General features: G+C 35.3%; 1 protein-coding gene across 5 annotated transcripts in view; it reads right to left on the reverse strand.

Annotated features, from left to right (window-relative positions):
• Window positions 1-26,912, reverse strand: part of LOC150104450 (DNA-directed primase/polymerase protein-like) — a 369,024-nt gene that overhangs the window by 137,693 nt on the left and 204,419 nt on the right. For all 5 annotated transcript variants that reach the window (XM_090395149.1, XM_090395148.1, XM_090395150.1 and 2 more), the window contains exon 7: window positions 5,330-5,403. In XM_090395149.1, the coding sequence (XP_090251275.1) occupies window positions 5,330-5,403 (74 nt within the window). The remainder of the gene's footprint in view (window positions 1-5,329; window positions 5,404-26,912) is intronic.

Below are 26,912 nucleotides of genomic sequence, written 5' to 3' on the forward strand. Positions count from 1 at the left end.
ACAAGGGTGTTAGAGCTAGGTTTTTTACTTGGAGAGTGGTGAATGAGTGGAAAAAGCTTCCAGAGTCTGGTGTGGGTGCTACGACCGTGAATGAGTTCAAGGCAAGGTATGATAGATACTAAGTCAATGCCGAATAGTTGTTCTTAACATGATGTTAGGGCCTCCCTCGATGAGTCTGTCGACTGCTTGGAGTTGCCCAGAACAATAATAATAATAATTATCTTTGAATGACAGCATGGATTTGCTAAAGGGAGGTCATGTTTTAGTAATCTACTTACTTATTACAATAAAGTGATTGCTTCCTTTGACAGAGGAAAAGAATACACAGTAATATACTTGGATTTTGCAAATGCTTTTGATAGAGCACCTCATGATAGATTGACATTCAAACTAGAGCAGATGAGGTTGAATATTAGATTGGTGCATTGGATTGGAGACTGGCTATCTGATAGGTATCAATAAGTTGTGTATGGGGGAGCGATATCCAGGAAAAGGAAAGTCACTAGTGGAGTGCCTCAGGGGTCTGTTTTAGGGCCATTACTGCTTAACTTGTATATTAATGATATTGGCAAAGATTTGGATGGAGATATTCAGTTGTTTGCAGATGAAGCAAAGTTGGGACGAACCATGAAGTGTAGTGAAGATGTTGTGGCCTTACAGGAATATTTGAATAGATTGAGTGATTGGGCATGGAAATGTGGATGTGAATTCAATGTTGCAAAATGTAAGGTTTTAAAATTTGGAAAACAAAGATGGGATGCAGAAGTTATGCTTCGTGAGAATATATTGTTGGAGGTAGAGGAAATAAGAGATCTGGGGGTGATAGTGGATAAGGATCTAAAATTTAGGGGACGCATCGCCAAAATTGTGAAGACAACACAAAGGCTTCTGGGAATGATGAGGAGGAAACATCAGTGTCCTCCGCATCATTCCCAGGGAGATTCTTGTTCCACTGTATAAGGCTTTGATTAGGCCACACATGGACTATTGTGCCCTGATTTGGTCACCTGGTTTTCAGAAGGATGAAGAGATGTTGGAAAGGGTCCAAAGGCGACTGACTAAGGTAGTTTCTGACCTCTGGAATGTCGAGTATGAGGAAAGATTGAGAAGATGTAATTTGTAGAGGCTGGTGGACAGGAGTAAGAGGGGGAGATATGATAGAGACCTACAAGTTGGTAAGGGGGGTTGTTGTAGGATCGATTTTGGAGAAGTTTTACAGAGAATAGTGGGAGATCAGGAGAGAACAAGAGGTCATCCCTGGAAACTGTATAAAGAGGGTGTGAGTAGAGGAGTGAGAGGCAGGTTTTTTCCATGCAGAGTTGTGAATGAAAAAAACCTGCCTCTCACTCCTCTACTCACACCCTCTTTATACAGTTTCCAGGGTGTGATAAAAGGTGTGTGTGTGATAAAAGGACCTCCCAGATGAGTCTTTGACTCGATGAGGTCTTGGGGTGGTAATAATAATAATAATAATTTTAATATCAGATTTAACACGCTTTCCTTCATAATGCGATTCATATAGATAATGTACATCCTTGTCTGACACCAGATTTTACATCAAACCATGTTCCTGTACTTGCTTAAATTCTAACTGCTGTCTTACAACTCAAATAAAGACAAAGTGAGACTACTCTTGAGGTATATATCAAGAAATTGATGATGACAATGACGATAATGCATTAATAGCAGAAAATGAAAGAGAAGTGCAAAATTCACTTGTAAGATGAAGATACTACTAAATAAAAAAAGCAGGATGAAAATAAGAAAAAAAAAAGTAACGAAATGTACCAGGGATGGAGAGCAAGTTATGAATATCTCACTAATAGGGAGAAGATTAATACAGTAAAATAATTTACCTATCCAAGATTGATAACATCAAATTAGAGAAGTGGATTAAATATGAGAATAAGATTTGCACAAAGAAAAAAAGATTTAATAAGAAACAAACACCATTATTATCAATAACACACAGCATTTGATTAAAAACTCTGTTGAAATCAACACTCCTAGCTTAAAGATGTGGTGCTGGCACCAAATGTTAGATCACATGAGAAGAAAGAGCCGAAAATGAAGTGGTATTAACACGTTCGCTGCCACGCTACTTTGGCATGGTCTGTTCCCCTACGCCGAGCAGTTTTCCTTCTTCAAGGTCAGTACGATAATCTCGTTACCGGAGGTAAACGTCCTACGAGTATACTCGTAGTTGGCTTGTACGGAGCATATACGGTCTATGAGAATACACAGTTTTGATGCTAGCCCCACAAGCCAAGCATTTTGGCTTCTTCAAGGTCACTACAATAATCTCGTTCCCGGCGGTAAGCGTCCTACGAGTATACTCGTAGCTGGCTTGTGAAGCAGGTTCACCTACTACGAGTATACTCGTAGTTGGCAGCGAACGTGTTAATAAAAGCAGAAGAATAAAGAGAAATATTACCTATCTTAGACATAAGAAATACTATGAATAGGACACTTACTAAGACACTCAAGATTGCAATATAAATTTGACTGGTGGAATTATGTAAGGTAGACCTAGTAAATAGAGACTAAGAATCCAATGTATGAATGTCATCAATAATGGACAAAAGAACCATACAGTCAAATTAACTGCACAAAACAAAAGACTACTATCAACATCCAATGCTTCCTACCTAACAAACAACAGGCTGAGTAGAGAAGAAATTCAGAACTCGTGCCAGCAGTAAAAAAGTACATATTATACAAAGGTGAACATAGTAGTTTTAAATTTCTTCAACACAAAAATAGTTCCTCATCATATTAATCAAATTCCTGCCATGTACCCTCAAGGGGTGTACAGGATATGATAGTACTACATGAAAAATTTACATCATTACTAACTTCCTATCTACAATTTTCCTCCAAATCAGTCAGTTCTTTGTCAAGACTCCAACATTATCAGATCTTATATTTCTATCATCTAAGGCACTTCGTATAGTATCAATCCACCTATATCTTGAACTTCCTCTGGGTCGTTTTCCTACAAACCTGGCAGAGAATATTTGTTTTGCTAATCTTTTTTTGCCCATTTTATTTAAGTGACCATACCACTTGAGATTAGCTCTGCTAACACATTCCTGGATGCTGACAATGCCAAATTCTTTCCTAATATCCTCGTTTCTAATATGATATTGCCACTGATGCCATCTAGTCTTTGGTCAAATGTTTTACTTCTGACCCAGCTCTCAGATCCATAAGTTAAAACAGGTTTGAACCCTGTCTTGTATACAGTTAATTAAGTGTTCTGACTAATTTCTCTCTTATTCCTTATGAATTTATTCAATTGACTTCCTACCATAATTTTCGAACCAGCTTTGTTGATTCTGTTGTCTATTTCGATATTTAATTTACCAATCAAGTAGCTGAAATGTTTTACTTCTTCCACAGGTTCTCCGTTGACAATGCAGTTGACATATTCAACGATTCTGCCTATTTTCATTGTCTTTGTCTTTTTATTGCTGACCTGCATACCACATCTATTACAACAGTTATTCAATCTTGCAGACTTGTAGTGGATTTATTTTGAAGTATAACATCGTCAGCATAAAGCAAAGAGCTGACATTAACATCTCCAATTCTGATATCATATTTAATGCCACTTTCCTTCAAAATGTGATCCATACAGATAATGAATAACAGAGGAGATAATGTACATCCTTTACTCACACCAGATTTAACATTAAACCATCTTCCTGTACTTCCTTCAATTCTAACTGCTGACTTACAACTCAAATAAAGACCAAGTATTGCTTGATATAATGCCCCATTGACACCATATAACCGTAGCGTATTGAATAGCTTCTCTCTTGGCACCTTGTCATATGCCTTTTCCAGATCGACAAAACTTAAATATAGATCTTTGTTATATTCCCATGCTTTCTCGACTATTTGTCGTAAAGTGAAGATCTGATCCTGACAACCTCTATTTGGCCTGAATCCAGCTGGTTCTTTGCCAAGCTTTTCTTCCACAATTCTTCTCAACCGTTTCTCAAGTATACTTGCCTAAATCTTGCCAGGAACACTTAGCAGGGAAATTCCTCTAATTCTCACATTCAGTTTTATTTCCCTTTTTATATATGGGCACTATAAGAGCTCTACTCCAATCATCGGGAATTCGTCCCTCTGTCTAGGCTTTCTGAACTATGCAGTGCAGCCACTGTAAGACTTTTATTCAACCATACTTCAGCATTTCTGGTCGAATATCATCTACTCCTGCTGCCTTTCCACATTTCAAGCCTTTGATGGCTTTTTCACTTCAAGTATGGATATGTATTCCTGACTGTATGCCTGTCGAATGTATTTTACCACTGTGCTATCACTGCTTGTTTCATTTAGCAATTTTTCAAAGTAATTATTCCATACTTCAAGCACATCTTTTTCCCCCGTTTTCATGTCACCTTTATCATCTCTAACTCCTTTTACAACACTCTTTCCTCCATTTCTAAGCTTCTTCAACAACCTCCACAATATTTTGCCACCTTCTTGATATTTATTTTCTATATTCTTGCCAAAGTCCTCCCATGACTTTTGTTTAGCTAGTTTTACACAGTGTTTAGCATTCTTGCATTTGTCTCTGTATTCTCTAAGAGCAAAAGCTGACTTATTTGCCAGGAAATTTTGATATGCTTTCTTCTTTTCCTTCACTGCCTCTTTAACTTCCTGTGTACACCATGGAGTTCTGATTTTGCTATACTTGCAGACCTCACCACATGCCTCTCTGGCTGAATCAATCAGGGTTTTCTTCAAGGCTTGCCACTGAATTTCCAAGGTTTGGTTCCTGTTCTCAAACTATTTCATTTTTTCTTCAATAATCTTTGTCTATTTTAGTCTACAATTCACATCTGAGAGCTGCTCAACTTGTATTCTCTTTAAAACTTTCTTACATTTTATTCTTTTCAATATGAAATTCAATTTTATCCTGCTCAAGACTAAATAGTGATCACTTCCAATTTCAAATCCTCTGTACACTCTGGTGTCCTGCACCAGGGAGAAAACATCACTATCAACAATAACGTTGTCAATGAGGCTTTTCTTATTCCTTGCCTCTTCTCTCCACGTGAATTTGTGCACATTTTTATGTTGAAACATGGTGTTAGTAATAACCTGTCCATGTCCTAAGCAGAAATCCAACAGGTATTTGCCATTATTATTAGCTATTATTATTAAATATTTTGGGAAAATTTGGAGAAAAGAGCAAAAAATGGTTTCCTTTCATAAATAAATCTCACAAGAGGTACTTCTAAATGCAAAATAACACTCAAGGAATATGTGAAAAAAAATTAAAATTATTACTCTACATTAAATTAATATTTACCTAGAATCAAGCCAAATAACTTGAGACTTGTCACAATCAATGTCATAAATTTGCTTCAGTTGACAACAGATATACTGCAAATATAAATTATATTAAAAGTTATTTACTAATATTGATAAATAACTATAGTGATCATTTTAACTTTATATGAATGATAAAGGTTCATACTGAAAAAAAAATACAGATATATATATATATCTATTTTTTTTTTGATTTATATATATATATTTATATATATTTCAAAAAATAGATTTAATGACTCCAAGACCGAGATAACATATAAAGATTTTAATGATAAATACTACTAGTTTCGGCATATAGCAGCCTTCTTCAGGTATTTATAAAGGAAAGGAATACTAATAAACATTGAATTATTTAAATAAACAAACTGGAAATTACAGGTACAAATTGCCTCACATAATCGATACATAAAAACGTTGTATTTTTCAAGTTGTTCCAACTGGCGTGCCATTGTTTGTTGCAATTGTGCGTGCAAGTTCACGTGAACGCCAATATTGAATAACTGCAGCATGGCTATCTGGGATGTTATAACTTAAATTATTATTTAAGTGGACCGGGTTCAGTAGGATTTCCCGTGATTCTACGATTTTTCTTTCAAACTCATCTTCACAGCGAAAAATATTTTCTGATCTATTCCAGCATACAGAGTGGCTTTGTTGGTCATCATTAGGATTATTTGAAAAAAGAACATGACTGGATAAAGCAGTTGCATGAGATCTTTTGTATGAGATGTCTCTCTTATGCTCTTCTATGCGTTGTTCAATAGATTTGTTAGTTTGACCAAAGTATGGGATATTGCAATCACACCACAATTTATATACTCCAGGGTACTTAAGGTTGTGATGAGTAGGTTTTGGATGGCTGATTAGAGAGCGGATTTTTGGAAGTGTGGTGAAGAAGGTCCTGATATTATATTTTTTAAGGACTTTAGCTATTTTCTTAGAGACTGTGCTAATGTATGGAATAGAGATGCTACCTTTAAAATTAATAGTCTCTGTTGTGCACTGCTTAGGAGGGTTCAGACTGGTTTCACACATCAATATATATATATATATATATATATATATATATTTTTTTTTTTTTTTTTTCAGAATTCATCTTTACTCAGTTGGAATATTATGAAAAAGCTTTAGTGACTGATACCGACAGAAAAAAAGATGACATGGTATATTTGAAAAGATACTACTAGTTTACTAGTTTTGTTGAATGATCAACATCTTCAGGTATCACAATCAAAGAAATATATAAAGAATTACAGAGACTTAAAATTGTAATAACAGAACAAGTACAAAAAAGACAGTAGCGTGTTTGAAAACAAAAAGCAAGCTTGAGTTCCAAATAAATGTAGACTATGCACTGTCGCGAGTGTGCCAATACTGAACAGAGGCAACGTGTGCTTCAGAGAGATTAAAACTTAGGCTGTTATTGATATGAGAAGAATCTAGAGAAATTTCTCTAGATTCGACAATCTTTCTCTCGAGTTCATCATAGCACACATGGATGTTAGAAGTTTGAGTCCAGTTCACAATGTGTTGGCGGCCTTTGTCTGAGTTAACTGAAAAAAGAACGTGGCTAGAGAGAGCGCTGGCTCTAGTCCTGTTATAGGAGATATCTCTACGGTGTTCTTCCAAACGTAGAAGGATGGATTTAGCAGTCTGGCCGTAGTATGGCTTTCCACAATCACATAATCTTGTACACCCCTGGAAACTGAGTTGGAAGATGTTTCTCTTTAGGTTTACTACGTATTGAACGAAGTTTTGGGAGCGTAGTGAAGCAAGTTCTGAAGTTTAACTTCTTGAGAATTTTTGCCAGTTTTGGTGAAAGAGAGCTGATGTAAGGCAAAGAGATGAAGGCTCTGGGGGAAGAGAGATCTTCAGAAGTAGTTGAGTGACTGGGGGAAAGAAATTTGTCAATTTTCTTAGGAGAGAAACCATTATTAATAAAAGTTTTTTTAAGAAAAAGGAGATCATTTTCAATTTCTGTTTATTCTATATTACTGTTTCTGTTTCTTCTATATTTCAATTTCTGTTTCTTCTATTATACCACGTCATCTTTTTTTCTCTCGGTATCAGTCATTAAAGCTTTTTCATATATACATACATATATATATATATAACATAAGCAATAAGTTAACACATGCTACTTTGCAATATATGAATTAGACACATACAGTAATACACATCATTATTAGAAGAACTGTAATAACAAGAAGTTATATTACATGATTCCACATTTAAGTGACACTTTCCAACTAAAATACACATACAGACTGGTTTCACACATCAATATACTAATGGCTTCTTCATGGCTATAAAGAGGAGAAAAGAAAAATGCAACTGATGTTAAAACACAAATAAATCACACACACACACACACACACACACACACACACACACACACACACACACACACACACACACCTAGGTTTTCAGCCAAACCTCCATTCGAAGTGGAATACCTAATGTTACCTAGAACTGGAATACATGATCAGAATTCAAAGAATGAAAGGAAAAAGTTGAATGACTTAAATACAGAGAGAAGCTGATACACAACAAACAGCTGCAATGATGTGTAATGTAGTGACATCATGTTGGAAGTTTTTATTCCACTTGGTTAGACTATAATAAATTTAGTTTAATCTTTTATTCAAGTGTAAGTAAACAAAGTTTGTGCCTGAAGTATCTTCAGGACTGAGGCAACACTAGTGGTAAAGGTGGATCAAGCTCTCTCATCACTCCTTGTCTTAGTATCTCCCATAATGCAAAGCACATCTTGTCGACATGTATAATGCTATGCATTAAGGGAAGGGCCACTACCCAGACCGGTTTCGACCTTTATTGAGGTTTTATCAGTGGGAGTCAGACACAGACGTGGTGATACCAAGCTGGAAACAATGAAGAAGTCATTTTTACCTATACGAGTTGCCAAAGGGTGTCCCACCTTATTATAAAATTACTCTGGATTTAGAGAAAAATGGAAGAAGTTTTTTTCCACTTGGTTAGACTATAATAAATTTAGTTTAATCCTTTATTCAAGTGTAAGCAAACAAAGTTTGCACCTGAAGTATCTTCAGGATGAGGCAACTCGTGGTAAAGGTGGACTAAGCTCTCATCACTCCTTGTCTTAGTATCTCCCATAATGCAAAGCACATCTCCTTGCAGACATGTATAATGCTATGCATTAAGGAAAGAGCCACTACCCAGACCGGTTTCGACCTTTATTGAGGTTTTTCTATTAACTATTTTTGATATCCTTTATTTTATTAATATCCTTGCGTTACTGCGCCATTGTAATATCTTAGGGTTTTTCTATATTTTACTTTATCTTATTAATATCCTTATTTCTTTATATATCTTATATCTCTCTTCTATATTATATATCTTATCGTCAATTCCCCAAACTTTAACTTATGTCTCTGTTCCCTTATGCAACTCTATTAACTTTAAACTTATATCCTCCTGTTCCTTATTTCTACCTCCAGTATTCCTATTTTTATTATACCAAGGATCTCTAGATATTTATTTGAATTAGTGACTGTGCCTCAGGAAATCCTTTTATGGCATTAAATATTACTACTTTCGGTAGATATCATTCCTTACTCTTATATACAGTCGTGGCTATCCCTTTATCTAATTCTCGTATTAATTATCTATCTTCCTCGGTCACAAGCCCGGTTGTTTTTTTTTTTTTTTTTAGAACAGTGCATCAAAGAATTAAAATATCAGGCAACATTCCATTAATATTTAAACAACAAAGATTTAATTCACATAAGACAAATTTTACACTGCATTTTCAATAATAAAAGGAAACATCACAATTCAAATCAGCATAAACAGACTAGTTAAGTTCCTGCATTTTCTAACACAAATCAAATCACATATTTAACTAATTTTCTTAATATCACATAAATCATTTATACTGAGCAATGGTACTTATTGCTTAATTGGTAACTCTTACTCATCGAACACATAAACAATATCTTTTACACACAATTGCTCTTTCCTTTCTATGTTGGGAATATTCTGTAGGCAAGTTTCAGCAAACAGTTACATTGTGACTTATTTCAAACTAAAAATTCCTGACACTTAATCACCTTATAATCTTTAACTGTTAGATAAGCCTATTTAGATCAGCTTCTACTTACAGTCCATTAATAAGTGTTCTCTTAAAAGCTCAAGGAAATTTAACAAACGGATCAACTCACTTTATAGCTGCTACCCTCTGTGTACTTGGCTTTGAACTGGACTTCCATTCCGTGTCAGGTTTTTCAATCCCTCTTTATGCCGGCGATGGGTCACTGATGCTTCCTTGGGATGCTGTACTGCCGCACTTTGGGCGAAGATTATTGGCTAGTGGAATGCTTGCATGCGCGTTGGATTAACGGAGCAATTTCTTCCCTCTGACAACAGCTCCCGGCGAAGACTTGTCAATTTGTCGTCAACTATCAGCTTTGCCTGGCAGATCGGCTCCTCGGCATCTTTCATTTAGATCACGAGCATAATTTCTCCGGACATCGCGTCCTCGATGGCTTACATCTACCGGACAACCATTGGCGACTTCCCGATCACGACCTCTGGATCATTGACAAAAATTTCTCGAACCGATGATGCGATCTTTTCACCAACGCCTTTTATTCGGTCACTTCCGAATCTTTGTGCAGAGATATGTGAACCTCGAACATTTCGGCGAAATCCCTTGATCCTTTTCTTTGGCTGACCCTTCCTTTGTTTTTCTCCTACACTCTCTAAATCCTATTTGTTCTGGCAGCAGACATTCGTTTGAAGCTTTTGTCAGTTCACCTAGTACTGACCTTGAACTTCCACCAGTTTCGACCTTTATTGAGGTCTCGTCGGTGAGCCAGACCCAGAGGTGGTGATACCAACGTGGAAGCAATGGAGAAGTCATCTTTACCTATACCTTTACAAGTTGCCTCAGTCCTGAAGATACTTCAGGTGCAAACTTTGTTTGCTTACACTTGGATAAAGGATTAAACAAAATTTATTATAGTCTAACCAAGTGGGAAAAACCTTCCAACATCTTTCTCTAAATCCAGAGTAATTTAATAAGGTGAGACATCTTTTAGCAGCTCATATAGGTAAAGATGACTTCTCTATTGCTTCCACCTTGATATCACCACCTCTGGGTCTGGCTTCCACTGACGAGACCTCGATAAAGGTCAAAACCGGCCCTTCCCTTAATGCATAGCATTATACATGTCCACAAGGAGATGTGCTTTGTATTATGGAAGATACTAAGACAAGGAATGATGAAAGCTTGGTCCACCTTTACCACGAGTTGCCCAGTCCTGAAGATACTTCAGGTGCAAACTCTGTTTGCTTACACTTGGAAAAAGGATTAAACTAAATTTATTATAGTGACTTCATCAGAAGCATTAACTTATAGGTAGAAAAGGAAATGCAGAAATAAGTAGATGAAAGGATTTTTAAAATAAGAATATAGTAACATTTAGCAGATTATTATTGCATTTTCAATAAAACAGTTTAATTTCCTCAAATAAAGGACTCACCCAAATTTGTGTATATAAAAGCATATCTGCCACAAAGATATCCTTGTCTCCTTTCAGAAACAGTAAACATCAATTTGAATGCAATACACCATGAAAAATTATGACTCCTTGGATATTAATGCCTTTCTTAGTCATATCCATAATGGGCTTGACAGACTCATTATGGCAGTGGAAATTACTTAATATATTACTATTATTATTATTACATGACACCTACAGAGAGTCCAAAAACTCATCGAGAGGGGGCATACTCTACAACTCTGACTTCCACCACTCAATCCACCAACTACAATGAACTGCAACTGCACCAATGCCATCTACTGCCCACCACCACCGCCACTAGTATTTTCACAGACAATCACAAACATCCATGCCCACTGCAGGATTCAAACTCGCAGTCTTTTGGCTGGAGAGCAGATATGCTAACCACTCGGCCAACCACAATGCAAAAGTCTGTACAGAATATCTTGATTTTAGCAAGAAGGATTATCTTTAAGTTTGACATTGTTATTTAAAATCAAAATTGCTTGCCTCTTTAATGTTTAAATTATGCCCAGTTTATGAGAAGGGACAATGCATGACGGTAAGAGTCCAGTATGGGTAAGATTGCAGAAAATTTCTAAAGAAACACAATAATCCAGGGTAGCTGCATGTGTGTGACATTTAGAAAAGGCAGTTTGCCTTAATTCTCTAAATCCAGTGTGAAATGTATTTTAGGATGGAACAAATTAAGAGAAAGAAGAACTAATAAAGCTGATAAGTCATGCTTCCAAACTATAAAAATATCATCATACCTCCACAATATCATAGTTCTCGCATAAAGAATTCTGCCCATCTTATTTAGAATTTGTCAAATTTTGACACTGAACAGCCTTGCTAGCCTGGATATAATCTCTCTTTTTTTACCAATATTTCAGTTAATGAAGGATTAGACCTAATTAGAGATAAATCTCTTCTCAACAGACATCGTTAATTTATTCAAGCTCTGTCTATGGTTGAAACCTGAACAACAGCCTTTAGAGAAAACTGTTTGGACTAGCAATGGACAGTCCATAATGCAGTGGTTCCCAAACTTTTTTGGTTCACAGCGCCCTTAGTGTATCAGGATTTTTGCACTGCGCCCAAAGTCAGAACATAGGCCTACCTAACAGCTGCAGTGTACAGTTAGGTTCATTACATTAAAAATAAATAAATGAAACATATTTCAAATTCACACATAATTTATGTAAAATGTAATAAATATGTACATATTTTGAACAATTAAATCATTGAAAAAATAAATTGTAATTAGTGAGATGGGTAAGTCTGTTGTCCACTGCATATCTTGGAATCAAACAGGATACAGCCACCCTCATTTCCTGTTCCACATTGATTTTTGCATGTGGGCTAAGTGTCATTTCAGTGAAAATATTGGAATATTTCGTGGTGCTCCAGGATGCCGCAGTGCACAGTTTGGGAACCACTGCCTTAATCTCTTCTCTCTGCTGATCTCTTTATGGAAAACTGAGAATGTAGAAGGTTTTGAAACTAAAACCTCAGTGAAGGTATATTGATATTTTCATAGTTTAGAATTATGACTAATTCAATTTACAACACTTTCTTCATTTTCTTAATTCCTTCCATTTTAATATGCATGTTATGTTGGATTTGGAAAATAAAGGAAAACTACCTTGCTGGATGTTTTAGCCTATCTGGAAAAAATAGTTTTCCAGATGGTCTAAAATTTTAAGAAAATGCCATTTCCCCATAAAAACAAAAAATGGCATTTCATTAAATATTTTTCACAAGCCCACCGATACTGGATATTATCTTCATACTTCATCCATTCACAATTCTTAAACACTGGGCCCCAAACCGTAAAGTGGTGGGGGGGTCTCAATTTTAGATAAAAAAAAAAGACAAAGAAGAGCTAAAAACAAAAAGATATTTCTGGATAAACCTCCTTGCCAAAATATCCAAGTACTGAAATTAAATTTCCATCTCATATATTAGTAACGTGTCCAAGATTGCTCCATCATTTTCCTGTGGCCTTGGTCTGCTTAAGAATCGCAACATTTGAGTAGTGTACAAGGTAATCCAGAGTGTTCATAACTTCTTCAAATTGCAAAAGGCAGTATCCCCTTTTACAAGTATCCAGTCAGGTATTTATAGGATACCACTTTCCTGTGGTCAAGCCTACACAGATCAGACAAACCAAAGTTGAAGTTATGAATTAAGAAAAAGAGAACATGAGCAATACTGATTACAAAAGAGAAAAAGCCTCTGTTTTGCTCCTCATATGTTAATGATCAATCACACTGCTGACTGGATACTGCCACCATGTCATATTTAGAAAACTTTTTTCTCTTTCCCACTACTCCAGTCATTCACTCATGTGGCTCCCTTAATAGAAAGCAAGGCCTCATCTTGAATGACATCTGGAAATCACTAATTAGCAAATTATACCTGCCAAAAAATTACATTCTTGTTTAATCCTTTAATCCAAGCATAAGTAAACGAAGTTTACATGTGAAGCATCTTCACGACCAGGCTATTGGTGCAGCATTCCCTAGATATTCAATTGGGATAAATTCAAAGACTTGTCACAAATAGCAAAAATCCATGAACAATTGATGTCCCCACTCTGGTTACTCTCCTCTCAGAAAAATGTTTTTTCTTAAAGTTAATGCACACCCAACTGTCAAGGAATGTGTTAGCAGAGGCTAATCTCAGGTGGTATGGTCACTTAAACAGAATGGGAGAGGAAAGATTAGCAAAACAAGTGTTCTCTGCCAGGTTGGCAGGAAAAAGACCCAGAGGAAGATCAATATATAGTGGATTGATACCATAAAAAGTGCCTTAGAAGTTGGAATGTTGACAGGAAACAGACTAATTTGAAGGAAAACTGTAGACAGGAAGTTAATAATGATGTAAATTTTTCATGTAGTACTATCATGTACTATCATACATCCCTTGAGGGTACATGTCAGGAATTTGATAATGATGATGTCCCAATTGCCAGTGTGCAGTGTTCAATAGAAGTTCAGTGGCTCATTTCTTAAAAACTTTTTAAGGGATATTTTACTTGTAAATGCTAATAAAATAAATCAATAAAATGATTCATTATTAAATTTGTGAATGCATTTTAAATTAAAACTAAAGTAATTTTTTTTTTATCCTACATATATGAGCATCTCATCAGTTAACATAAAGGAAAAATATTAATCTTTTTTTATGAAAAATAGTGTTATAGGAAGCTGCTTCTTTTTTTCCTTCATTTCATTGTACAGCATGGTATACTGCACAAATGTATTCCCATTCATAAACAATTTTCATACTCCTTTCAAGTTAGCATCTAATTCACAGATTTGGTGTTTTAAATTTTTGAAGTCTAAATAATTCCATAAAAGTCTCTACTACCCATCGGTTCATTATTTTCTCTTCCTTTTTTTCTACATCAGTTGAACTTCAGAAAGCACATCAGGATTCTCGTGTTAACCTGTAATTAGACTCTTGTAAGAGTTCTTCTACCTCCCTAGGTACCATGTCAGACAATCCCTCCCACTTCAACACAATGTGCCATGTGTTAACAATTTCTTTAATTTCTTGGTCAGCAGAAGGGATTATCATGGAATTTTCACTTCCAGCCATAAATTTTACCAGCCTACAATGCTTCCTTCAGTACTTCTTTAACTGTGACAACAATCTACAATACTGAAATTTTCCAGCTCTGAATAACTAACATTTGAATTTTCTTCCATTGTATTCAAAAGTTGACAAAAAGACAATTTTGTGTAATGAGCTTTGAACATATGAATCATACCTTGATCTAATAGTTGAATGAGAGAAGTCATGTTAGGTGGGAGAAAGAAGATTTCTATACACCAGGTCTTCGACTTACAACCATCCGCACTTACGACCCAAAAAAAAAAAAAAAATATTAATAATAAATCAGGCAGCTGTGCGTACGATTAACTATTTCTCACATACACTTAGTTGCTTTCAAGCATCTGTTTCGTGTGGTGTATTAATTAAAATTCTACTGAAATACTATCCATAAAATTCCTTCATCTACAGATATGCCAGCTAAGAAGTGAAGGGAAACTATTGATTTAGAGTGTAAAATGAAAGTTATCCAGAAGTATGAAGGCAGAAAGAAAGTGAATACGATAGCACATGACTTGAAATTATCACATTCCACAGTATTGATGATACTTAAGGAAAAAGAAAGAATTCGAGAAGCTGTGAAAGGTTCTGCACCTATGAAGTCTACAATTTTAACCAAACAACAACAGGGACCCATCCATGAAATGGAGAAACTGTTGTTTATGTGGATGGAAGATTTAATACAGAAAAATTCACCCATGAGCCTTTGCACAGTGCAAGCGAAGGCTAGAAGTCTGTTTCTGAGTTTAAAATCACGTGCCGGAGACAATTACGCAGAAGATTTTCAGGTTAGTACTGGATGGTTTAAGCATTTAAAAAAAAAAAAAATTGCTTTGCATAATGTATGTGTCACAGGAGAAGCAGGAAGTGCAGATGAAGCCCAAAAATTCGTTGATAGTTTCGACTCTTTAATCAAAGAAGAAGGTTATCTACCAGAACAAATATTTAACGTAGATGAAACCAGCTTGCAATGGAAATGCATGCCTAATCGTATGTACATACACGAAGAAGCAAAAAGGATGCCAGGATTCAAAGCTTTTAAGGATCAGTTGACTTTGTTGCTTTGGTGGGAATGCCGTGGGTTTTAAGTTGAAGCCTTTTCTCATTTATCGTTCAGAAAACCTTCATGCATTTAAGCACATCAACATGCACACACTGCCCGTTTACTACCATTCAAACCCTAAAGCTTGGATTACTCAAGCACTGTTTGAAGACTGATTCATGAACTGCTTTATTCCCCAGGCTCATGAATATTGTGCAGAGAGAGGTATCCCTTTCAAGATTTTATTGATTATGGACAATGCCCTTGGCCACCCTCCTCATCTGGATGATTTCAGCATGATGTTAGAGTGGTTTTTATGCCACCTAGCACAACCACTCTCATTCAATGCATGGATCAGGGTGCTATTTCAGCATTCAAGGATCACTACCTCAGAACGACATTCGCACAAGCCATCGAAGCGATAGATGCTGATTTATCTTTGCGAGACTTCTGAAAGCAGTACAACATTCTTCAGTGTATCAAGAATATTTCGACCGCATGGGAATGTGTAATAAAGAATTGTATGTCGGGAATTTGGAAAAAGTGTCTAAAATGCTATGCGAATAAATTTAACAGATTTCAAAAAGGAGAGGAACTGGAAGTGATTACAGAAAAAACAGTTAAACTTGCAAAAAATCTTAAATTAGATTGTGAAATAAAAGAACTTTCGGATGAAGAGTTGATTGAATTGGAAGCACAGAGAGTGTCAGAAGAAAAAGCAAGAAAGAAGAAGAGGAGCTAGAAAAGAAATTCACTGCAAAGAGTTTATCAGATTCTTTTTCTCAACTGAATAAAGCTCTCGCCAGTTTCAAAGCAATGGACCCTAATGTCGAATGATTCACAAAGGTTGAACATATCATTCAAGATGCTGTGCGTTGTTATTGTGAGATATATGAAGAAAAAAAGAAACAAACTGTTCAAATAAAACTCAGCATGTTCCTCATCAAGAGACCATCTCCAACCTCAACCCAAGAACATGACCCTGACAATCCACAACCCAGCACAAGCAAAGATTAAAAATTGATTTTGTAAATTTCATTTGTATTAATTTTTACATTAATTTTAGATTGTATTTTTGTGTTTACAGCACAGTATGCACAGTATTATTTTTCAAATTATGTACAATATACATTATGTACAATATATATAAATTTATAAGTATGTATATTGTACATTATGTACAATATACATACTTATAAATTTAAAAGATTATAAAAATAAATTATAAAGATGATAAAAAGATTAGAAGGGTTAAAGAATACTGTTAATAAACATATGGCCGACATACGACCAGATTGACTTACGATCTATCAGCCAGAATGGAAGTCGTCGTAAGTCGACGATAAGTGTATTTTAATTTCGATGATTCAATTTCTCTGGAGCATTGTTCAGAATAACTCCACCATTGCTGGTGCTAAGCCCGGATAAAGAAAGGAGGAGGGTTATACTCGTGGCTAGCAACCATAATATGGAAAAAACATATTGCTACAGAAACCTCAACCATTGTTGAAAAACCAACACAAAACCAAGAGGGAAAAGTACTGGTGAAAATGAAGCAAGTGAAAGCCCCATTGGGGAAGCTGAGAGGCGGAAAACTCCAAGAAAAAAACTTTTTAGCCGAAAACATTTAACCAAAATTCATCATCATCATCAAATTCCTGCCATGTACCCTCAAGGGGTGTACAGGATATGACAGTACTACATGAAAAAATTACATCATTACTAACTTCCTATCTACAATTTTCCTCCAAATCAGTCTGTTACTTGTCAAGACTCCAACATTATCAGATCTTATATTTCTATCGTCTAAGGCACTTTGTACCGTATCAATCCACCTATATCTTGGTCTTCCTCTGGGTCGTTTTCCTGCCAACCTGGCAGAGAACACTTGTTTTGCTAATCTTTCCTCTCCCATTCTATTTAAGTGACCATACCATCTGAGATTAGCTCTGCTAACACATTCCTGGATGCTGACAATGTCAAGTTCTTTCCTAATATCCTCATTTTTAATATGATATTGCCATTGATGCCATCTGTTCACGCCTCTAATCTTTCTCAGGACTCTCATATCTGCGGTCTCTAGTCTTTGGTCAAGTGTTTTACTTCTGACCCAGCTCTCAGATCCATAAGTTAAAATTGGTTTGAACACAGTCTTGTATACAGCTAATTTAGTGTTCTGACTAATTTCTTTCTTATTCCATATGAATTTATTCAATTGACTTCCCACGATACCAGCTTTGCTGATTCTGTTGTCTATTTCTATATTTAGTTTACCATCTTCAGTAAAAATTGTGCCTAAGTAGCTGAAATGTTTTACTTGTTCCACAGGTTCTCCATTCACAACACAGTTGACATTTTCAATGATTCTGCCTATTTTCATTGTCTTTGTCTTTTTATTGCTGACCTTCATACCATATCTATTACAACAGCTATTCAATTTAGTCAGAGAATCTTGCAGACTTGTAGCGGATTTATTTAGAAGTATAACATCATCCGCATAAAGCAAAGAGCTGACATTAACATCTCCAATTTTGATATCAGGTTTAATACCACATTCCTTCATAATGTGATCCATATAGATAATGAATAACAGAGGGGATAATGTACATCCTTGTCTCACACCAGATTTAACATTAAACCATCTTCGTGTACTTCCTTCAATTCTAACTGCTGACTCACAACTCAAATAAAGACTAAGTATTGCTTGATATAATGCCCCATTGACACCATATAATTGCAGCGTATTGAATAGCTTCTCTCTTGGCACCTTGTCATATGCCTTTTCCAAATCGACAAAACTTAAATACAGATCTTTGTTATATTCCCATGCTTTCTCGACTATTTGTCGTAAAGTGAAGATCTGATCCTGACAGCCTCTATTTGGCCTGAATCCAGCTTGTTCGTCACCAAGCTTCTCTTCCACAATTCTTCTCAACCGTTTCTCAAGTATACTTGCATAGATCTTGCCAGGAACACTCAGTAGGGAAATACCTCTGTAATTCTCACATCCAGTTTTATTTCCCTTTTTATATATGGGTACTATGAGAGCTCTACTCCAATCATCGGGAATTCGTCCCTCTGTCCAGGCTTTCTGAACTATGCAGTGCAGCCACTGTAAGACTCTTATACCACCATACTTCAACATTTCTGGTCGAATATCATCTACTCCTGCTGCCTTTCCACATTTCAAGCCTTTGATAGCTTTTTCTACTTCAAGTATGGATATGTATTCCTGACTGCATGCCTGGTCAGTGTTTTTTATCACTGTGCTGTCATCACTGCTTGTTTCATTTAGCAGTTTTTCAAAGTAATTACTCCATACTTCAAGGATATCTTTTTCTCCTGTTTTCATTTCACCTTTATCATCTCTAATTCCTTTTACAGCACTCTTTCCTCCATTCCTAAGCTTCTTCAACAACCTCCAGAATATTTTGCCACCTTCTTGATATTTATTTTCTATATTCTTGCCAAAGTCCTCCCATGACTTTTGTTTAGCTAGTTTTACACTCTGTTTAGCTTTCTTACATTTGTCTCTGTATTCTGTAAGAGTAAAAGCTGACTTATTTGCCAGGAACTTTTGATATGCTTTCTTCTTTTCCTTCACTGCCTCTTTAACTTCCTGTGTCCACCAGGGAGTTCTGATTTTTTTATCTTTGCACACAACCTCTCCACATGCCTCTCTGGCAGAATCAATCAATGTTTCCTTCAGAGTTTGCCACTGAATCTCCAAGGTTTGATTCCTGTTCTCAAACTCTTTCATTTTCTTTTCAATAATATTTCTGTATTTTAGTCTACAGTTTACATCTGAGAGCTGCTCAACTTTTATTCGCTTTAAAACTTTCTTACATGTTATTCTTTTCAATATGAAATTCAATTTTATCCTGCTCAAGACTAAATAGTGATCACTTCCAATTTCAAATCCTCTGTACACTCTGGTGTCCTGCACCAGGGAGAAAACATCACTATCAACAATAACATAGTCAATGAGACTTTTCTTATTCCTAGCCTCTTCTCTCCATGTGAATTTGTGCACATTTTTATGTTGGAATTAACCAAAATTGGATGTTGGAATATTAGAACTTTGTACGAAAGTGGAAAAGCTTACTTACTAACCAGAGAAATGGACAGATACAAAACAGAAATACTAGGTCTAAACGAGACAAGATGGAATGGTAGCAGAGAAATCCAACTGACAATAAACATATATATTTTATATTCTGGAAACCAGAATGAAGACGTAGCTTTCATGCTAACAACAGATGCTAGAAGAGCACTAATTGAATGGAAACCAGTTTCTGAAAGTATCATCAAAGCTAGATTTAAAACTAAATACAGAAATGTGACTATAATAAACATATATGGACCAACAAACAATGCAAAAACAGAAGAGAAATAAAGAAGACTTCCATGACATGCTGCAAAAAGAAGTAGATGAAGTAAAAAGTAAGCATATGCTTTTAATTATTGGCGACATGAATACAAAAGTAGGAGTAGTAATGTAGGATATGAATGAATAATGGGAAAAGAAGGTTAGGAAATTATAATGAAAATGGGGAAATCCTAAAAGACTTCTGCACTCTGAATGATACGATCATAGGAGGAACCTTATTTACACATAAAGACATCCATAAACAGATTGGATATCACCTGATAAGAAATCCAAAACCCAAATAGACCATATTTTAATAAACGGACCTTGGTGAACCTCTTTGATGGATGTAAGAGTTTGGAGAGGTGCAGATGCCTTTCCAGACCACTTATTATTGATTTGCAAAAATAAAAATGAAACTAAGAAAAATATTTAAAGGCAAGAACCAACCAAAGAATTAAATACAATATATCCAAACTGAAAAACAAGGATACAAAAGACAAATATAAGTAACATTAAGGAATAAATATGGAAGCCTTCTAGAACAACATAAGGAAATAGACATTGAAGAGAACTGGGGAAAAAATATATATATATATTTAATAGTAACAAGACTAAAGTAATGAAGATAAACCCCAAACAAGAATTAGTCTTTGAAATACTAGGGAAAACACTGGAACAGCTAGATAACTTTGTCTACCTGAGATCAGTGATCAGTGCACAAGGAGGAACCAAACAGGACATACAAATTATGTGAAGAAAGGAAAGCTTTATGAAATACACTTCTGCAAAGTACAGAAGAAAACAAAAGAAATAGGATAAATGAAAGATACAGGCTTAAAAATGGACAGGTAAAAAAAGTGCAAGGAAAGATAGAAGTTTTCCTGGAGGAAATGTGCAGCAGCAAGTAAATTTGACCCAAAGAGGTTGTTTGAGATAACAAGAAAGTTAGCTGGAAAGAGTTTTAAAAGAGAAGGGTCTGTAAAAATAAACAAGGAAAGTTACTCACAAATGAAGCAGACATAGAAAAAAGATGGGTAGAATATTTCCATGAAATTTTAAATGGAGAAATAGAAAACCTAGAACAAGAAATATATCAGAAACACCAGAAAAAGAAATACGCAAAATAAATACAGGAGCTATAACTAAACTAGAAATAATTCGGGCAGTAAAGAAAACAAAAAACAATAAAGCAGCTGGGAGTGACAATATACAGGCTAATTAAAGCAGATATAAACACTACTGCTGAAATGCTACACCTGATATTTAATCAAATATGGGAAAAGGGGGAATGGCCAGAAGACTGGAATACAGGACTTCTGGTGAAACTGCCAAAAAAAGGGAGATATAACACTTTATAAAATTGGAGAGGGATTTCACTTCTAAGTGTTGTAAGTAAAGTATTTACTAGAATTTTGCTAGAAAGAATGAAACAAGAAATTGAAACTAAACTGAGGAAAGAACAGGCTGGATTCAGGCCAAACAGATCTTGTATTGATCAGATAATAACATTAAGAATAATTGTTGAACAGTCAATAGAGCGGCAGAGTAGCCTATATTTGGGATTCATTGACTTTGAACATGCATTTGATAGCATAGACAGAAAGACTATATGGAAGTTAATGAAGCACTACAGGATTATTCAGAAAATCATAAATATAACAAAGAAAACTCATGAAAAATACAAAATCAAAACAATAAATAATGGGCAAATTATCAGAACCATTTGCAACAAACACAGGAATAAGACAAGGATGTATACTCTCCCCGACTATCTTTCTGATTGTTATTGATTGGGTGATGAGGAAAATATCTGAAGAAATACCCCATTGAATTAGCATTTAATGGGGATGGTCAAATAAAATCAGTGACCTGGATTTTGCAGACAATATATGCCTTTTGGCACAAAAGCATCAACAGCTCTAAAAGAAAATAGAGAATTTAAACCAGGAAGCAAATAAATGTGGATTGAAAATAAATCATAACAAGACTAAAGTAATGAAGATAAACCCCAAACAAGAATTAGTCTTTGAAATACTAGGGAAAACACTGGAACAGCTAGATAACTTTGTCTACTTGAGATCAGTGATCAGCACACAAGGAGGAACCAAACAGGACATATAAAACAGAATCCAGAAAGCACAGATTGCATTCAGTATGATGAAGAAATTTTGGGGGTACAAAGAAATAAAATTAAAAACCAAAATTAAGGTGTTCAACACTAATGTTAAACCAGTTTTATTACATGGAGCTGAGACATGGTCACTAACAAAGGAAAACAAAAATAAAATACAGGTCTACATAAACAAATGCTTGAGGATGATACTAGGAATATATTGGCCAAATAAAAGAACAAACATCGAACTTTGGGAGAGAACAGGTCAAACCAGCATCAGAAATGAAATCACTAAAAGAAAATGGAACTGGATAAGTCACACAATCAGGAACCCAGATAAAGAAATAGCAAAAATTGCACTAGAATGGAATCCCCAAGGCAAGAGGAAAAGAGGTAGACCCAGGATAACATGGAGAAGAGAACTAGAAACAGAGGCAAGATGGCTGGGATGTTCCTGGAAAGAGATCAAAAAAGAAGCATTGAATAAAGTAAGATGGAAGTCAATGGTTGAGGCCCTATGCTCCACAGGGAACGAAGAGGATAGGTAAGGTATTGACCAGGATAAGCATAACTTTGAACAAAATGATTTTTCAGCCACAGGCACTTCTCTACTTCAGGTACAAAGCAATGCTTTATTATTAAATTTGTGAATGCATTTTAAAACAAAACTAAAGTAATTTTTTTATCCTACATATATGCACACACATCTCATCAGTTAACATAAATGAAAAATATTAATCTTTTTTTTATGAAAAGAGTCCAGGCACAATTTACCAATGTTTTTTTTTGCTACTTTGCCAGTAGCAAGAAATTCATTTTTGTGTTTTCCCTTTAAAGCTTTCAGATTTTGAGAATGAGATAGCATAGTAGGTTTGATCATATTGCCTGCTGCATTTGCACAAAATAATTATCACCCTATCATTATTTGCTTTAAATCCTAGCATCAGTTATTCCTCTTATTCCACAAGGGACCTGTTAGGAATTCTCTTCCAGTAATGCCAAGATTCATTTGCATTAAATACTTGTTCCAGTACATACCTCTTCTTCTCAATTATTTTTCAAAATTATTCAGAGAAAATTGCTGCTGCTTCTTCATCAGCAGTAGTTGCATTGCCAATCACCTTTAAAATTCCTTTAAAAAAATCTTGTAAATCCATCAAACCAACCTTTACTGGAAGTGAAGGTTTTGGGAACTGTCAGAAGATACTCTTTCTCCACCTTGTTGATAATTATTATAAAGAGATTATAGTGATAATGATTATAAAGAGATATTGATAATTATTATAAAGTTGATAATTATTATAAAGAGATTATAGTGATAATGATTATAAAGAGATATTGCTGGCTCTGTTAAAATTGTTGAACTGACTGGCAATCCCTTTTTAATATTGTTTTCCATCCACATAAACACACTCAGTCTTCGCACTCTTTGGCACACTAGATGAAAATCAACTGCAGTTTTCTTTTTTATATATATATATATATATATATATATATATATAAATTTACTGCACTGTACACTTGCTGATGCCATATATCTTTCCTGTGACCATCCTGTGACCATATATCTTTCCTGTGACCATGATGAGATAAGATTAAAGATTTCAGATCTTTAATCTTATCTAAAAGTTCCAATTTCTCTACCAGAGCAAAAACTTTTTTCTTCTCTTGGTTTCACAAAAATTATCATGATTAGGTTCCATTTTTAGTAGATAAGGGTAAAAAAAAGTGTTCATAGAAGACAACATGCAAATGTCATAGATGTTTAGAGAAAGTGAAATCTTTTGTGGTCATAGGGAAGATATACAGTATCAACAAGTGTACAGTGCAGTAAATTTATATATATATATATAAAAGGAAATCTGCAGTTAATTTCCAGCTAGTGTTGCCAAAGAGTGTGAAGACTGAGTGAGAAGAGCAAAACAGGGAAAACTATAGGTGTTAAGTAGGATGAGTATGAATATAGAAATGCTTATACAATATCAAATGAGGTTTCACAGGTTTCGAATCTAAATGGGTTGGTAATTACATCACACAAGGGTAACTGTGGATACAAAAGGATTTTGAAATATGTGTATAAGAATACCAGAAGTTCCAGAAATAAAGAAGAGTTTATAGCCATCACTGAGACCTGGCTAACAGAAGATGATCTAGTTACATGGTTAGAATATAGGGAATATTGCATTTTCAGGGAGGGTAGAGAGAATTGAACAGGAAGGGTATAAGCGATGACAGCTGAAGAATTTCAATCAACAAAATTAGTTATTAAGAGGATTTGGGAGATTAGAAAGATAGTTCATTTCAGGCTAGCTGTTGTGAGGTAGAGGCCAACATGACAACAACACATATTGTTCGTTACTAGCACAGACCAAGTGAGAAGAAGGGGGAGGGGTGCACAGAAAGATGTGGATGCCATACATTGGCAGATTATTCCATTAATGAGTGCAGGCTGAGCAAATTGAGAGACTTCAACTATGGGAACATACATTAGAGGGAGGTAGGGAGGGAGGGAAAGAGACATAGCAAGATGGTAATTTATACAGTTACGAAGGAATAATTACCAGAAATAAAAAGTCACAGAAGAGACCAAGGGTTTGAAGGTGCTGGATCTGGTGAGAGCATCAGAAGAAGTATCTATAACCACAGTAGCCACTCTACCTCCAAATTGGGAAAGTGACAATGCAGTCTTGTTCTTGGAGGTTTCTAAACATGTGATGAGTCAATAAATGGTTTTTGTAGAACTACAAAGATAGCTGGCAATTATGAAAACTTAAGAGATAGCTTGGAGCAGTGCCATGTGATTAAGAAGCTACAAGAAAAGGATGTCAATACGGCATGAGGAAAGAGTCAGGGATTTTTGGGGAAGCAATATAAAGAAAAAGGTGATCATGACTTTGTATTCATAGTGAAAAATTTATGGAGACACAACATATGTGTTAGAATAATTACTTTACTTAACATTAAGAAAGTAACACTCGATATTTCGACCTCTGTATTGAGGTCATCATCAGGAAAACATACATATGTACAGGATATAAGCTACACCCCTGTTCAAAAAGAAACCGAACTTTTCGAAAATAGAAGAAACTAGTGGCGCCACCTGCTGTATTTTTTTTGTTGTTGAAAGCAGCAACCTTCATTAGCGTTGTGTCAACTGTTTATGACATTTGTTTCATTAGAAGCCAAGAGTGACAGTATGTTTTGACGAACAGTCGGTCGTCACGATATTCATGCCGGACACGATGAATTCTCGCTATCAATCACTTTAAATCTTCGAGATAAAACTCACCATTGACAGTTTGGCCAGGCAGAACGAGTTCTTTGAGGATAATGCCCTTGGAATTGTAGAAACAAATCAGCATTATCTTTACTTTTGATTTCTCCAAGCGACTTTTTTTCAGATGCCCCTCATCTGGTGGTCTCCACTCAGCACGCTGGCACTTTGTTTCGGGCTCATAATCAAAACACCATGTTTCGTCACCAGTAACAATCGTTTCAAGGAAGTTTGAGTCCTTATGAGCGGTTTTAATGAGGCCCTTGCAATGTTCAATTTCATACATTTTTGGGTCGTCGGTCAACTTGTGGAGAACAAATCGCGAATTCAATTTACGAAGGCCCAAATTCTAGGTCAAAATGGTCAAAGTGTGCACAGTTGATTCTGGAATCCCCAATTCATCTTCAATCAATCTCGCGGACGATTTTGGGTTTTCTTTAATGAAATCACGCACTTTTCGGATGTTAACTTCGCTCAGTCCAGTTTTTGGACAGCTGGCTTTTCGTCGTCCTCAAGTGTCTCACGACCACTTTGATGTCGCTTAAACCAGAGCTTCCCAAACTGTGTGCCGTGGCCTCCTTGGGGACCATAGATTTTGATGAGGGGGGGGGAAGCCGTGAAATAATGAAAACAAATTGAAAATGTTTTAAGACTAAGTAGATTGTATTTTATCTTAAAAGAAACATATTTAATTTTTAAGTTAAGGGGATAATAAATCCCTCATTATTTTAAAGCTGAAAAAGAAACTCGAAGATCTAAATCTAAGAGTTTCACGAAGAAGAACTTCCAGTGAGTTCAAGCGTAAGTCAATCACCTGGTAGTACAACACTTGGGCAACTCGGAACAAAGGCGGAGCAAGCTCCGATTAGTATCCCTAATTTAGTACCTGGTAGTGTTGTATTACCAGGTGTTGACTTACGCTTGAAATCGCCGGAAGTTCTTTGGCATGAAACTCTTAGATTTCAATCTTCGAGTTTTTTTTTTTCAGCTTTAAAATAATGAGGGATTTATTATCCCCTTAACTTAATTTACATCACCAAAAAAATAGCCTCTTGGCTCTTGTATTTAATTTTTATTATTTATTATTTCTTTTTGTTTTTTTTTTATATTTTAATGGAAAAAATCACACATTGGTGCAGGTTCACAAATTTTGCTTCCTGCGTATTTCAGCGCTTAATGAATATTAGTAAATATATGCATATCCATATAAGTTTCATTTCAAAGCAGAAATCTAAGAATTGCAGTTTCAAATATTTCACCTGATATTGACTTTTTATGTAGCAGAATTGAAACACATCCATCGCATAAAATTGTTATTAAACTTCTTTTATGTTTTTAATTCTTTCTTTATTACTAATCGTTTTATGTTTAATGTGCTTGTACTGCAAATGTACAATAACAATATATCTATCTATATAAAAATATAAGATAATGTGCCATATCAAATGTGTATGTAAAATGTTAAAAATATAATATTTGCATTTGATTTTTGCAATATTTGCTGTGTATGTTTTGTATTGAATATAAATACAATAAATATTATAATTATAATATTATAATTATTATAATTATTTCACGACCCCCCCCTC

The sequence above is a fragment of the Typopeltis vanoorti genome, chromosome 7 (genome assembly GCF_054136105.1).
Source record: "Typopeltis vanoorti isolate ZY-2024b chromosome 7, IOZ_Tvanoo_1.0, whole genome shotgun sequence".
In the NCBI taxonomy this organism is placed as follows: Eukaryota; Metazoa; Arthropoda; class Arachnida; order Uropygi; family Thelyphonidae; genus Typopeltis; species Typopeltis vanoorti.